This window comes from Mobula hypostoma, chromosome 22, assembly GCF_963921235.1.
Source record: "Mobula hypostoma chromosome 22, sMobHyp1.1, whole genome shotgun sequence".
In the NCBI taxonomy this organism is placed as follows: Eukaryota; Metazoa; Chordata; class Chondrichthyes; order Myliobatiformes; family Myliobatidae; genus Mobula; species Mobula hypostoma.
Window position 1 is genome coordinate 16,192,849 of NC_086118.1, and position 17,227 is coordinate 16,210,075.

At 38.6% G+C, this 17,227-nt stretch overlaps 1 protein-coding gene across 9 annotated transcripts in view; it reads right to left on the minus strand.

The window, feature by feature from the left end:
* Window positions 1-17,227, minus strand: part of map2k4a (mitogen-activated protein kinase kinase 4a) — a 148,304-nt gene that overhangs the window by 39,506 nt on the left and 91,571 nt on the right. For all 9 annotated transcript variants that reach the window (XM_063074251.1, XM_063074248.1, XM_063074247.1 and 6 more), the window contains 3 exons: window positions 14,842-14,961; window positions 14,198-14,249; window positions 10,496-10,623 (listed from right to left, as the gene is read on the minus strand). In XM_063074251.1, the coding sequence (XP_062930321.1) occupies window positions 10,496-10,623; window positions 14,198-14,249; window positions 14,842-14,961 (300 nt within the window). The remainder of the gene's footprint in view (window positions 1-10,495; window positions 10,624-14,197; window positions 14,250-14,841; window positions 14,962-17,227) is intronic.

Genomic DNA, 17,227 nt, shown 5'->3' on the forward strand with positions numbered 1-17,227 from the left:
ACTTAGCCTAATAGATTAGAATTACCACAGTACATAATTATCTATTTAAGTGTCTAATTTTCTTTTATATCATCTCAATGTGTACTTAAGAATGTATAAATAATTATAGTTTTATACATATAAAAAAATGGAAAAGGTTATATGTGTGAAAAAAGTACATGATATTTGTGAATTCCTTATCCAAATAAAAATAAAATTAAAAAAAAACAAAACAAAACAGAATACACAGTCAAGGTGAAAAACCATTTTCAATTGCTGCAGGATGAAGGAGGCAAATCTTCCTGGGACATACTGAAGGAATCCATGGTTGTAGCTGCAAAAGAAACCATCCCACGAAAAGAACGGAAAAGTAAGAAGAAATGGATAACTGAAGATATAATACAATTAATGCAACAAAAACAGACCATCAAACTAAGAGACAGCGAAGAATACAAACAACTTGATAAGACAATAAAAAGAAAATGCAGAGAAGCTAAATACAGATGGTTAAATAAGAAATGCTCAGAGATAGAAATGCTACAAACCCATAACCCTGGAACAAAGTTGATGCACAATAAGATTAAAGAACTAATGGGGAAATTACCTTGCTCAGCAACTGGATGCGTCAAGGCAAAAGTTGGCGGCTTAATTATGAACAAAGAGGAAATCCTAAACAGATGAACAGAATATATAAAAGAACTTTTTGAAGACCAAAGAGGAGAAAAACCAAACATAAAGAAGAATCTTGAAGGACCTAGCATTCTAAAATCAGAAATTCGAGCAGCTGTAAATAAAACAAAACATAACAGAGCAACTGGTCCAGACAAAAATCGCTGCTGAAATGATACTGGCCTTCGAAGATTTTGGAATAGAGAAAATAACAGAAATAGCAAATGAAATCTATGATCATGGGGAGATATCTGATGATTTAAGTAAATCAGTGTTCATCACACTTCCAAAGAAAGAGGGAGCAACAGAATGTGAGTTAGATAGTACAATAAGTCTGATGAGCCACGTGGCAAAAATTCTCAGAGTAATCATGATGAGAGCAAGATGTTATATAAAACCAGAAATCAGTAATGAACAATGCGGCTTTGTGGAAAACACTGGAACCAGAAATGCAATTTTCATGCTACAGATGATCAGTGAACGAGCCATCCAGGTACAAAAAGATATCTACCTATGTTTCATTGACTATACAAAAGCTTTTGACGCTCTCAGACAGCAAGATCTTCTGGAAATGCTTCAAGATCTTGACATCGATGGGAAAGATATATGTTTCTTAAGAAACTTATACCGGGACCAGACAGCATCCGTCAGAATAGGAGAAGTGAGTGAATATTTGAATATCGTGAGAGGAGTCAGGCAAGGTTGTGTCCTTTTCGCCAGACTTATTCAACCTGTACAGTGAAAATATCTTGAGAAGTATCAAAGACAAAGGATTCACAATTGGAGGCCATAATATAAATAACATGAGATATGCTGATGACATCTTACCAATAGCTGACTCAAAAACAAAACTTCAAGAACTACTCACTACAGTGGCAGCAGAAAGTAATCGCAGAGGCCTCTCAATTAACACCAAGGCGACAGAAAGCATGGTCATCTCCAGAAAGACAAACATCTCACAATGTGTGATCAAGATTGGAAATACAAACATCAAAGAAGTCAAATTCAAATATCTTGGCAGCCTAATAACAAGTAATGGCAGGTGCAACACAGATATCAAATACAGAATAGCAATGGTGAAAGCAGCTTTCCAAAAAATGAAGACCATATTAACAGACAGAAAGTTGACCACGTACACTGAAAACAGAATACTGCAATGCTACATTTATTCTATCCTGACTTATGGAAGTGAATGCTGGACCATTTTTCCAGCAATGGAAAAGAGACTGGAAGCAGCTGAATTATGGTTCTACAGGAGAATGTTAAAAATATCATGGACCACACACACATCAAATGAAGAAGTTCTCAGAAGAGCCCAAGCAGTTCGATCACTCATACCAACAATAAGAGAAAGACAACTCAGATTCCTAGGACACATCACGCAGAAAGATGAACTAGAAAAACTCATACTCTCTGGAGAGATTGAGGGGACCAAACCTAGAGGAAGACCTCAGCTTATGTACATTAACAGCATAGTCAGGTGGCTTCACATCGAGGAAATGGAAGTCATCCAAAAAACGAAGGATAGATCTGTATGGAAAACCATGGTCCCCAAAGTCCGCATCGGATATGGTACCCAGGCAGACAGTCTCTTGCATCTCCACTTTCTGGTTCACCTCTTTAGACAGTTTGAACCATCACTCTTCCAATGTTAGGGACTGAGTTAAACACTATACAGCGTTCTCCTCATTCTGGATCCATGATCTGGCTCATCACCAAAACTATCAACTTCTATCTCTACAATGCAATCCTTCTTCACCAAACCAGCACCAAATCTCCACTTCAACTAAACTTTCTCTGCAAACTTCTAACACATTAATTGCAATGCATATTTTGTTCACAATGAATATTATATCCAGTGCAATCCATTCTCAAATGACTAAAGCTTTCATATCTTAATTTTTCAGTATGACCAAATCTTGCTTACCAACGTAACCTTTGCTGTAATAATTACATCATCACTGGTGCAAGTCATGAAATTTGTTGTTTTGTAGTAACAGTACAGTTAAGCCAAGCCTAATGACCAGCACCACTTAGAATCTCTTTTTTATTCTGCCTATTGTTTTCATCATCTCAACAATAGACATTGTTTGGTCTTCTGCTACATTTTGGAATTTCCTTCCAAGCCCAAGTATTGCTGTTTCCCCACCTCCAAAAAAGTCTCAAGCCCACTCACCTTCAACTGATTGAGAGATTTATCAGGCCCTTAATCTTATGATGCCATTCATACCAATTACTACAGTACAGCACGAAAACAGGAATCATTTCTGTACACATCCTCAATTATCACTAAGCAAAATTGTACTTGTAGAGTTCTAGGAAAAAAATTCTGGTATCACATACAGCTGACTAACAGTACCAATGTTAAGGAAAGAAAGAGTAAGTTGTCTAAAACCAGGCTACAACACTGTCTTCAAAGTACTGTCAAAGCCAGTTTTGAAAATGAAAACACTTTACACCCACATTTTCTATAAGCAACCTGAAACTACTTCCATAAATAACTACAGTTAGCTAAAAGTTTAAAATATTTACTCACTTTAACTACTGACTGATGTTACATGCTCAAGATTTGTTTTTTTTTGCGGGAATGATGTAATGGTCTTTTGAAGGTTACCTGATGTGATTTTCCCGCCGATGCGAGGTCACGTGATGACATGTGCACCATGACTATATAAGGGTTGACCCAGATGACGCAGTAGGTTTTTTCAGTTTGTAGATTTCCAGGTAGAACGTGCTGTATCTCCGTTTCTGTTGCGTGTTTGTTTTTGTGACGCAGTTTCATTTTTAAAACAGTTTTGGTTCTATTGCAAGATACCATACTATGGACTGGAAATTTTTGGCTAGATGTGTTGATTTACTCAATTCCAACAGTAAAAGGGAGAGTGAAGAATTTATCGAAGTGCAGGATCGAGGGATCGAGAGGAGTCGGCATCGTCTGGCAGTTTAACAAAGGATCGACCTTATTGAGTCTTCGTTGGCAGAGTAGCAATCTGCATCGAGGATTAAATCTTGCCAAAAAGAGCAAGGAGTTCATGTAACGGTTTGCTCTCTCTAAAAGAATTTAAGGTCAGTTGTTTTAAACTGTTTATTTACCTCCACGTGGATTCTGCGGACAGAACCAGCAGAAAAGTTGCGTCCGTGAAGAAATCCTTCTCCAGAGAAGTCTCTCCCCAACTGAACGTATAGATCTGTTGGACTTTCGAATTTATCGCTTTAAGAACTGTTTTAGCATTTAACGCTTTAAGAACCAGTGCCGAATGTTGATTTGTTGAACGGCTCCATATTGGTTAACTTCTGGTTAAAGTTTTCGTTTGTTTTTTTTACCTTATCGTTTATCCTATTTATTAAATGTTTGGTTGTTTTTATATAACCTGTCTCGATTGATATTCATTGCTGCCGTTTACGTAACACTGAAGATTGTGGACTTCAATCATTAGCTCTTAACTGTTTCTTTCTCTCCAGAAAAAGGAAAATTCCAAAGAATTGGCTCACTAGGGGACTGACTATTAAATGTTATTCTCTTACTGTTTTAATTCACTTGCTTGATAGGTTACAGAGTGCTGCAGCAAATTTCTCAGCGAACTTGTTAAGTTTAAAGGGAGCATAGGAGGTAGGGCCCGCTGTGTCAGAAGTATGCGTGGAAATTTGGGACTCAGTAAGTGGAAGGGGAATGCAGGACCCAAGGTCCCCCATGGATCAAAAATGAACCCAACAAACATTACCTGTGAACGAGATACTGAACCACCAGGAATTGCGTTTGGTCATATCATGTATTATCAAGAGTTTTACCATACAATCTAAAATGTTAGGCATCAGTACTTCTATTCCACACCCATCTTGTAAAGTCTGCAAGCTTGCAGATGATAGCTTTATAAAATGGGTAGTTCAAATCCATGTTACCACTAAATACATTTCACATGATCACAAAATATTCAAATAAAACGTAATTTCTGAACAACAATATTTTCAGAAATTAAGCTTATTAGCAGCCAATATTGCATGAGTTTTCCATAGCAAATGTAGGCAGCATGGCTCTAATCCACATTGCTGACATCATCATAGTACACAGCAATTCCTGAAATTTTAATGCTCTGAGCAAAAGCTACTTTATCAAAGAGATGCCAATGATGTCACCTCAATACTTGAGTAGTTCAAGATGAAAAAAAATCTTTGTTCACTCATTCAGAAGTTGAATAGAGCGAATGATGTCATCTCAGTTTAGGGCTTCTACTGCCTAAACTTAGAACATTACATCAGTTGGTACTGAGCCCACTATAAAGTACTTGGTTCCAAAGCTTAGGTCATGTCTACACTTAGTAAATACAAAGCCGATTTAGCTTCAGCAAAGAATAATTCTTCCAACAAAATGAAAATAACACGAGTACCATGCTTATTACATGTAGAAAAAAACAACAATTAACACACACCATTCAGCTTAGGTTTAAATTTTAAATGAATTATGTTTGATTATATTTGCCTAAAACTCAAAAAATGATAGAAAGTGTCGATTTCTCATGCAAAATGTATTTCCCCACATGGGTAAAAATTTTAAACAAGCATAACCCAGGACAGATATTTAGTGTCAAACAGGAAGTAGCACATTAGAAGGGACACATGCCTTTTTTCTGAGCTCACTTGGACTGGGAAAGCTGTATAATGAACACTTAAGTCATTTATTCATTCAGCACAAATGCAAAACCAAAAATGACCTCCAAAAGGTTACCAAATTTAGATTGGAAACCAAGGGTCAGCCATTGAACCAAGTCATAGTCTGCATGCTTTAATAATACTATTTACAATACAAAATATTTCTTCATGAGATCATCAAGACTTTTTTAAAACAGCTACAAATACTCTAGATTAGCTGCATGATCACAAATTTTGTTCATTCCATTCAAAATATGACATAATCACCATGCCTGAACACAATAATACTGCACTTGAAGGCACAAAATGTTCTGATTTCATCAAAATGGGAAAAAAGGCCCAAATCCTCTGGGAGCATGAAAAATACTAACAGTGCAATTCTACTATTTTAAGATAACAAATTTAAATGCAAAACTTTCTAACATCCAAACCATTTTAAGCAGTAAAAGCACTTCAAAGAAAACTACCATTTAACAATGTACATAGCCACACGGAATTTCAGCAAATCAAGGAATCAGCATCATAAATCTCACTGAATTAATATTTCCTTGAAGAGCAATATTAAGAGCAACTATCACACTGCTACCGAGATAACAAAATCTTCAGCAGGAATTCTAGAGATTTACGAACCTGAGAAGCAATCTTGGAGCAATTGTATTGTATAACCAGTTTCCGACTGTGCAGTTATGTTCCCTTGTTTGTGACTCCCTCACTAATAAAAACATTTCAATATTTACAGTTTCAAGCTCCATCAATAAGGTCATTTCTCATTCATTTAAACTCCCAGACTGCAGACCAAACTGTCTAGCTTTTCTTGACAGAATTAGTCTGGTGGTGAATCTCCCTAGAACTGCTTGTAATGCTACCATATCCTTGTTATCTGTGCAAGGGAACCTCACTGTGCACAGTATTTTAGGTGTGGCCTGATAGATACTCTGTACAAATGCAATAAAATCTTCCTTTTCTTAGAAACAGTCCAACATACCATTTGCCTTCATAATTTTGGGACTCGTGCACCAGGAACACCTAGAAAATCCTCTGAACTTCATTCATTTGCAGCCTCTGTCCATTTAGATAACAAATTAACGAAGGGCTGATAAAACACAACTATTTTAGAGATAGTCCTGACGAAGGGTCTCAGCCTGAAACATCGACTGTACTTCTTCCTAGAGATGCTGCCTGGCCTGCTGCGTTCACCAGCAACTTTGATGTGTGTTGTTATTTTAGAGATAGACATAGAATCTGAACCTCATCAAAACAAAATGCTTGGACGAGTTCAGTCAACAAAACTTCCAATTTCCCCAATTGCTTTTTAACAGGATGTTTTAGAGATTTTTCTCGATTTATGTTATTATATGCAGAAGTAGTCACAACCATTGTTTACTGTAGCAAAAAAATCTACATTTCACAACTCCATCAGTATCTTCTGTGGCACAAACTTCTGTATTTAACTTATCCTGCTTAAATAGCAATTATTAAATTCATAGTTGTAACTGAACTCATTATTTATTGATTCAACTTTGTAGACAACATTAAGCACGCTCCTCCTCAAATGGCAGGAACAGTCTTTCAAGTACCTTCCCCATGGAATACTCTCACTGCTAAAAGGCAAACAGCAATGAGCAAGCTTAAAGAGAGAACATGCCATGGTATTCAAACCACACACAATGCTGACATCAAAATCATTCAACATTTTGATTTTGTACTTATTACTTTAACAATAATAGATATGATCATGCCCAAGATCTTTTTTTCACACCAGTTGGGAGTGCACAACAATGTTCCTACATCGTGTTATTGCAGTTAAAACGATGATAAAATTCAACCATTTGTGACATTCAATTTTAATAGAAATTGCAATTTATAAATTATTCTGGAAACTTGTGGAGTTTATCTCTACACAGACCCCATGGTTGTGTGCTGAGCCCATTGCTGTATACTCTGCTCACACTGTGAAGCTCGCCGATGACATGACAGTGCTGGCGCTCATTACAGACAACAATGAGGCAGCCTACAGAGAGGAGGTGGAAGAGCCCTGGTGCCAGGCAAATAACCTCTTCCTCATTGTTAAACAAAACAAGGGAGATGGTTACTGACTTCAGATCTCACACCATTCTTTACATCAGCAGCACAGCAGTGGAAACCATGAGCAGTTTCAAACTCCTGGGAGTGCACATGTTGCACAACCTCTCATGGTCCCAGAATACATTCTACATCATCAGGAAAGCTCACCAACGCCTCTACTTTTTCAGGAGGCTGAAAAGAGCTAGAGAATATGCACACCCACGCTGCTCATGGACTGTTCCTTCCACTCCATCCCATTCTACCTAGCATCCATGCCAGGACCAGGAGTCTCAAAACAGAAACTTTACCAAAAGCAGTAAGGTTGATCAATACCTCCGCCCATTAACACACCCCCCCACACCCCCAACCACCACTACTTCATTATTTCCTGTCAATCACCTTATGTCCAAACACTCCTGTGCCTAGCGTCACTTTTTGGACACAAAATCTATGTATACAAGCCATTTTATGTATTTGCATTTCTTATTATTGTGTTTGTTATTGTGTTTTTTTAATGCCGCATCAGATCCAGAATAACATTTGGTTCTCTTTTACATCTGTGTACTGGAAATGACATTAAACAATCTTGAATAGAGACCAGGATAACCTTGTTTGTGATTATCTAAACAGGGAAAACAGGAGTGGGTTACACTGCTCTTAATCATTACAAAGGATCAGTCAAATATACAGTACTCCATAATTAACCCATGCTTAGCTTGATTTTTATCAACTTTGCCTCCAACTTCCACTCAGCCCTTAAATTCACTTGGTCTATTTCCGACACCTTCCTTCCCCTTTCTCGATCTGTCTCCATCCCGAGACAAAGTGTCAACCGCCATCTTTTATAACCATACTGATTCCCACAGTTATCTTGACTATACCTCTTTTCACCCATCTCCTGTAAAAATGTTATTCCCTTTTCTCCGTTCCTTCATCTCCACCACATCTGTTCCCAGAATTTGGCTTTCCTTTCTGAGACATCAGAGATTTCCTCCTTCAAAGAATGGGGCTTCCCTTCCTCCACCATTGATGCTGTCTTCACCTGCATCTCCTCTATTTCCCAAGTATCCACGCTTACTCCATCTTCCTGCAATCTTAACACTGACAAAGTTCTTCTCGTCTTTACCTACCAGCCCATGAGCCTCCGAATCCAACACATCCACCATCTCTCAAGGGATCAAACTGCCATGCATATCTTTACCTCCCCCATTCTCCATCTTCTGCAGGGGTCAATTCCTCCATGACTCCCTTGTCCATTCATCCCTCCCCATTAACCTCTTCCCCGGCCAAATGCCGCACCAGCTCATTTACTTCTTCCGCCACCACAATTCAGGGACCCCAACTGACCTTCCAGATGAAGCAACACTTCACCTACAAATCTGCTGGTGTCATCTATTGTGTCCAGTGTTCCTCATGTAGCCTCCTTTACACTGGTGAGACCCATCATAAAATGGGGAGGGATAGTTTTGTCAAGTGCCTCTGCTCCATCCACCAAAAGCAGAACTTCTGGTTGCCAAACATTCTTAAATTCAATTCCCATTCTGACATGTCGGTCCATGGCCTCCTTTTGTGCCACGATGAGGCCATCCTCAGCATGGAGGAGCAACACCTGGGTATCCTCCAACTGACAGCATGAATATTGATTTCTCCTTCCAGTAAAAAAAATTCTTCCCCCCTCCTCTTCTTCTCTTTCCTACTGTGGCCCTTACCTCTTCTCACCTGTCTACCACCTCCCCTGGGTCCCCTCCTCTTTCCCCCCTCTCCTATGATCCACTGTCCTCTACTATCAGATTCCTTCCTGTCCAGTCTTTACCTTTCCTATCCACCTGGCTTCACCTATAACCTACCAGCTGTCCTCTGCCCCCTCGCCACTAGCTGTCACCAATCATCTACTAGCTATCCTCCGCCCCCTCGCCACTAGCTATCACCTATCACCTACTCTGCTATCCTCCTACTAGCTATCCTCGGCCCCCTCCCCACACCTTTTCATTCTGGCATCTTCCCCCTTCCTTTCCAGTCCTGAATAAGAGCCCCGGCTCAAAATGTCAACTGTTTATTTATTTCTACAGCTGCTGCTTGACCTGCTGAGTTCCTGCAGCATTTTGTGTGTGTTGCAATAAATATCCACAGTCTATTTTAGAATTCTAATCTTCTAAATGAAAACATTTCTCACTTCATTTGTAAGTAGATGACCCTTTTAGAGACCATGTTTCGTTTCTCTGCACCCATCAACCTTAAGTACATCTCAGAATCTATACAGGGCTTTTTCACAATAAAGTGTTTGGTTTCCAGGTATATATCAAGTATCTGGACTCATTTGTACAGGTCACGGTGAAGAATAGTGCGGACTGCGGCAAAATGGAAGATTAGTGATATAGAAAGTTATAAATTTAAAAAGTATCAGTAGGCCTTTAGATGAGCAAAAAAGCAACATGCATTCAAATGAAATTTCAATAACTAACATTTGCACTTCCCTTCTGCCTTCCCTACCAGATTTATTCTGTCCATCATTCATCCATGTCCCCTCTCAAAAAAAATCTAGTTGCATAATACAAAACAGAATGCTAGTAAAACTCACCAAGTCAAGCAGCATTTAAGGAGACACAAACTGCAAGATGATGGGTTGAATTCAAGACCACATGTATCAGAACTGAGAAGAAAGAAGGATTGCCGATATAGAAGGGAGGGGTGGGATAGAGACTAGGAAGTGATGGGTGGAACCGGGCCAATACAGGAGAAGTAGAACATATGGATAAGGAGGCAATGGAGTACCGTACTTGCCTTTTTTCTGGATCAATTCAAGGTCATCAATCATACTAAAATCTAGGCTATACAAATCTTGTCATTACATCATAAGAATGACAGTAATCTAGGGAGTATAAAAAATTATCAAGATATTTCTGGGCCTGAAGATTTTTGGTTATGAGGAGCGATTGACTGCACTGTTAATTGTTTACTCTGATTATATCTTCCCCTTGCCTCACTGCTTCTGAAGTATTTCAATTCTTACAGGAAGAATCCAATTCCCTCAGAAATGGGCCTTGTGGTGCTTAAAAACAAAAATACAAGTTTAGCTCAAATTATCAATAAAAGGCTCTATTGATTAGAAATATCAAAAAACAATATTTTGGCTTACTGCCATGTATGGTCGGCATCCTGCATCCCTCGTTTTGGCAATAGAATCTACTAGTTGTCCACTAATACCAAAATCACAGAGTTTAATATTGCCATTTCTGTCCATAAGAATATTGGAAGGCTTGATATCTGTAAAACAAACATTTTTTTTAGTACATTGCAATAATATCACTGTCTTTAATAATATTGCAAGAAGGATACTTGTTAAAAATAGATGAAAATTAAAACAAATCACCGCAGAGCGTACATATACCAATGAATACTTAATACTGCTCATAACAGCAATACAGAGGGAACTAGTCAGTGAAACTAAGCTCTTCCTATGTTAAATTTACAAATTTACACTAATTTCATACCTACTGGCCATTTTCAATTTATGAAGTGTTAAATTGTCTGCTCTAAGGCAAAATAACCATGTTCTCCCTTTTGGCCCATTTAATAATCTGTTATAAATCCAAGGTGCAAAATAGAGCAGAGCAGTACTATTAATGAAAACACAAAATATAATATTAAGAGTAGATCACATGGCCCCAACCCACCTCATCTATTCAACAAGGTCAAAGCTAATCCTGCATGTCGTGTCACTTTCCTATCCAATTGATAGATCCCTCATTTTCACTGTATCAAAACATGGATCGGTCTTAACCTTGAAGGTACTCCACAAGCAAATATCGACAGCCTGCTTTAGAATTCCAGACATTCCGAATCCTCTAAATGAAAAAAATTCTCATTTCAGTGCTAATTGACCCCATAGAGAGCATGTTTCCTTTCTCTGTATTCTTCATCAAGCATCACCTCAGAAACTAACCTGTTAATTTCTCTTAAAATTCCTTGTCTCCATGATATCTTATCCTTGTATGAATTCAGTGTATATGATCATTTTCCTACCAACAACTCGGTGTTGGTACTACTTAGTATTTTCTACTAAGAATCAACCTAGCGGATCAATGTTGTGCCTTAGATGGAAATCAGATCAAAACTTCACTCACTACTCTAGGTTCAAATTCGAAGACTTAGATGAGTTCACTATGCTTATACTCCATTTGCCCTTGTAATAATTTTCTCTACACTATTTGCTTTCAACCTGCACACTGTTGTGGCACCATATTCTATAAACTAGCTCATTTACATTCCTATGATTTCCATACTCTAAGTACATTCATCATATTTTTAAAAAGCATTTCCAAAAAAATAAATTTGGCAATTGTAGCATTCTAACTAGAGTTCTTCCAGGGCGGTTGAAAGAAACTTAATTAGGACTCCCACATGCCTGGCATCATTCCACAATTAGCATGTGAGCAAGAATGTTTCAGAATACTCAGTCTAACCACGTTGAAAATGGCAGATTTGGCCCAGAACCTTCAACACCACTCAGCTCAAAAATCAACTTTTTAAAAACTGTTTTGTTCCTTAAAAGCTGATTTTGCGAGAAATCGTAATTTTAATACTTTCACCAAAAACTTCAGTCCAAATACCTTCCTCAACTAACAGTCTGAATTATTCAGGAACTAAAGGTTGGTAAATCTCCTTGAATGAATCCAATATCCTAGATGTAATGTGGTGCTTGCAAATAACATATGCATTGTAATAGATCTCCAAGTTCTCTAGATTCTGGAATGATGACTGTGGTTTGCAAGGAAACAAATTCAAGCCAGACATTGGCTGCTGGAAAGGTAGTGGAAACCATTAAGGTAATGATGACAGGGCACTTTGAAAATTGTACAATTAGGCAGAATCAGTACACTTATGTAAGGGCAATAGCTACAGACAACACTGAGATTTGTAACTAGTCAAGTTAATAAGGGAGTACATCAAATATAATCAGTAATTTCGTAAACATCTGACAAGGTGACATACAAAATTTAATTTAAAATTTAATGAAGGCACATACAAAGACAGAAAACTGGTTAAAAGGCAGAAACCAGTAAATTTTTAGTTCTAAGTTTTAATACTGAGGAGCCCAAACACCAACTACTCTGCTGGTAAAGGAACAAAGAAGATTAAGTGAGTCAAGAGACTAACACAGGGGTCTGCAACCTTTTTGCCTCTGTGGGCTGGACTGCGTATTATAAGTGAGCGAACGGTGGACCAGATAAATGCCATAAAAAACTTGAAATATGGGAATTATCCATTTAAATACATCTAGTTATGTTTTGCCTCAAATTAATGAATAACACATGCTGGAAAATCATTTGTGCTTAACCATGGATGCCAATTAGTAATGATAGAACTCAGTTTAGTTTTTCTGTCCGACCATTGCTGGTGCCCCATCAGTTGTGATGCCAATTAGCTTCAACACATTAAGTTTCATTTCTGACATCATTTTCAGCAAAGCTTCAAAAATGTCTGCTCCAGTAACTGTGTCCTTCACAGGAATTAATTGAATAAATTCTTCAAAAATTTGAAAAGTTGAGGTAACTCCTCGCACAAACACTGCAAGTTGAGCAGTGTCTCGCAAGTCTGTACTCTCATCAAGCACAATTGAAAAAAAATGCAATTCGTTGCAGACATCCCTTAAACAACTTTTAACATGTGCTGACATTTCTTCAACTCGCCGTGTGATCATTCTTGCTAACAGGCTGATAGATGCAAATAAAGATTTCTTTTCAGGACAAACAATATCCACCACTGTTAGTAAACATTCTTTGACAACCTCTCCATTTGTAAAAGGCTTCATCTTTTCTGCAATACGTTTGAGACTTCATAGCTGGCACAGGTATTTCCCTCATTTTCACTGCTTTTTCGGCACTCAGCGCCTACCTTCCTGCGTTTTGCATTCATTGCCATTCGAATTTTTTTCTTTGATTTTATTTCAAAACACGAGCTATTCAACAAGTATCGTAGAATATGTAAATATCTGGATATTTAGCATGGATTTCTTGTTAAAACACAGTGACGCTGTTTCTGTTTACAAATTTGAACGATCCCATCTGAAAACCTGCGTGTGCACCGTGACTATCTAATATATATTAATAAGGTAGTCTGCCTTCCCATCATTTTTATATACCAGTGTTTGGTTTGGAACAAAACAGAACCTGGGGCCAATGTAACAAGACGCCATGCATGTCCATCAGTGTTGTCGCGTGAAACACTCAGAATAAGGGGGGAAAAAAATTGCCCGCGGGCCGGGTTGCCTACACCTGGACTAACATATGCATGAAGTGGAAAAATGCAAGGTTAATCATTATGGTAGGAAAAAAATAAACTTTAAATAGTAATTAATGGGGGTACTGCCTTAAGAAACACAGAAAGTTAACATGGAGGTAAAACAAGCAAATGGAAAAGCGAAATGCATGTTGGAATACCAAAGTGAAGAAATCCTTCTGCAAACATAAAGGCTTCAGGTGAGGCCTCATCTGGAGCAAATCAACCATCAAGTACTCATTTACATTAATCTCACAACCCCATTTTTCCTACATTCTGTCAATCAAACAACCCCAGATTCCACTTACATACCAGGTGCAATTTGCATTGGCCATTCAATTAGTGACCTACATATCTTTGGCTTGGGGAGTAAACCAGAGCACCTGGAGGAAACCCACAAAGTAACAGGGAGAATGTCTAGGCTCCTCACAGAAAACAAGCAGGGTCAGGATTGAATGAGGATATCTGGTGCTCTGAGGCAGCAGCTCCAGTAGCTGCACCACAACTGATGTCTTAGTAATGCGCATCCTTCTTTGTAAGACATGACCTAAACACTTACCTCGGTGAATTATTTTCAAGTTTTCTTTTAAATAGTTAAGTGCTTTCACAGTCTGAAAGAAAGCAAATGAATATCAGAAGAAAGCAAAGGAATGTGAAAGGTTGTTGGAAAACATTAACACTAATCACATTCACAATTAACAAATATCCCACAATACAAGAGATTACATTTCCTTTTTGAGATTTCTGCACTGTCTGGTTCTGGTCTCCCTCACTCCAATGATTTAATTACTCCATCAACTCAGTGTAGTTTCAGAATTTTCGATCCTAGTCCCACTTTCTATCTTTTTCCCTCTCTTCAAGAGACTCCTCAAAAACCAAAGAGAAGACATTTTTATCACTTGTTAACTTGACAGTATTTTTTAAATTTCTATTTCTAAAATCATACCTCATGAAGCAGTTTGCTGCTAAAAATGCTAAATGCAAATTGCTATTTTACCAGCAAAATATACAATAGATTTCTTTTTCTTAAATTCATATACAGGGAAGCAAACTGGTTTCTGGCAAACTAAGGTGCAGGTTGACATTGAATCAGAAATAAATCAACACATTTACTAACTGTTGAAGTTTTGCATTCCATTATGGAACAATAATTGCAGCAATTATACTTATAACTTCTTTAAAACTAAAAACCAAGTTACTTACAGCTAATGTGATTTTGCCTAAAATTTCCTCTGGGATAACATCATCTAATGCACCATATACATATTTGTAGAATTTGTCAAATGAGGTAGACATGAGCTCCATACATATCCAACAATCACCCTGTAAAGAAAGTTAATAATCAGATTTGATCTTCTGAAAACTGACCATTTGGCACAGAAACTTTTTTTTTGGGGTTTGGGTATTGACTGAGTTAAAATGCACACCTTCACATTTGCACAAGATAGAGTATGTACTATTGCAATGTTGGAACATGTCTTTAAAAAGAAACCACAGCACAAACAGCATTTTACGATAATGCAATTTGTCTTCAGCGAGTTTACACATCTTCAGAATACGAGGGTGATTGATAAGTTCGTGGCCTAAGGTAGAAGTAGTCAATTTTAGAAAACCTAGCACATTTATTTTTCCTATGTTTACACACTTAGTCCAGCGGTCATGGAGCATACGGATCCCTTCTTTGTAGAAGTTCGCGTCTTAGACCTCCAGAAAGTGGTCCACAGCAGGGGTGATTGATATGTTCGTGGCCTAAGGTAGAAGGAGATAAGTTATTTACTTCAAACTTACTGCATTTTTACTCAAGAGTTGAACGGCATGTGCATGTAACAAGAGCTGTACAACTCATCTCCTTCTACCTTAGGCCACGAACTTACTTATCACCCCTGCTGTGGACCACCTGGAGGTCCAAGACGCTCTCGTTACATGCACGTGCAGTTCAACTCTTTGAGTGATAATGCAGGAAGTTTGAAGTTAATAACTCATCTTCTTCTACCTTGGGTCACGAACTTATCAATCACCGTTGTTATGGACCACTTCTACAAAGAAGGGATCTGTATGCTTCACCACCGCTGGACTAAGTGTGTACATGTAGGAGGGGACTATGTTGAAAAATAAATGTGCTAGGTTTTCTAAAATTGACTCCTTTTACTTTAGGCCACAGACTTATCAATCACCCTTTGTATAATCATCAACTAGTTCAAAAAAGCAAACACTGGAAGCAATGTGAACTAAACATCGGCGACCAAAGCTTAACTCAGGCGAGGTGAATGTTAAAACTCAAAGATTTCAGACAGAAGGCACCAGCGAGAACAGGTAAGTTTTATTTTTTTTTTAAATTGTCTATAAATCCTTAGCCCCAAGTTCAGTGCAGGCAGGATGGTTAAGGCGCTGGAATGCTCCTCCTGTGAGGGTACCTGACAGTGTCCTTAATAACTACATTTGCAGGACGCGTACCAGACTTTCGCTCCTGACTGACCAGGTCAAGGAACTGGAGCTGGATGTACTCACGACCATGTGGGAGGCTGAAAACCTCAAATGTAACTTTTACTAAGGTGGTCACTTGCAGGCTTCAAATATGGATAGCTGATCACCACAGTAAGACAGCAAGCAGTCAATGTAGGGTTGCCCTGTGGCTATTTCCTACATGGCCCAGCGACTCAGCAGGGAAGGGTAAAGTCAAGCAGAGAGATAAGAATAAGAGACTCAATAGTCAGGGGGACAGACAGGAGACTATGGCTGAGAAAGAGATGCCAAGATGGTGTGAAGCCTCCCAGGTGCTAGAGTCCACGATGTCTCAGAGCAGCTGCGGAATATTATCCAGGGGAGGGTGAGGAGACAGGAATAATGTTGCACATTGGCACTACTGACATAGGTAGAAAGGGGGAAGAGATCCTGTGCAGACAATATAGTGAGTTAGGAAAGAGGCTGAGGAGCAGGACCTCCAAAATAGTCAGGGCAGGAAGAGGATGATAGTACAGATGTATGAGTGGCTGAGGAACTGGTGCAGGGGGTAGGCTTTCAGGTTCCTGGATCATTTGAACCTCTTCTGGAAAAAAGGTGACCTGTATTAAGAGGTGCAGTTTGCACCTAAACTGGAGGGGAACAAATATTCTAGCCAGGGGGTTCACTAATGCTACTTGGGAGGGTTTAAACTAGTTTGGCAGTGAGATGGAAACCAGAGCACCAGGTTAGAAAGTGGAAGTATAACAAAGGAAGTGTATATGGATAAGATCCCTAATGAGTACTTTACTTCAGAATTTACCAGGGATGTGGAGGATAATGAGATCAGCACCAAGACTATTAATATAGTACAGCATTTCAAAGTCAACGAGGAGGTGGTGTTGTGTCTCTTAAAAGCACTAAGGTGGACAAGTTGATGGGATATACCCCTGGTTATTGAGACAGGCAAGTGAAGAGATTGCTGGGGTCTTGAGCAATATCTGTCTCCTTCAGCCACAGGCAAGGTCCCAGAGGACTGGCGAGTAACTAATGTTGTTCCATTGTTCAAGAAGGGAACCAGAGAAAGGATGTTTCCCCTCAGAATAGAGGGGCGATCTTTCAAAACAGAGATGTGAAGAAATTTCTTTAG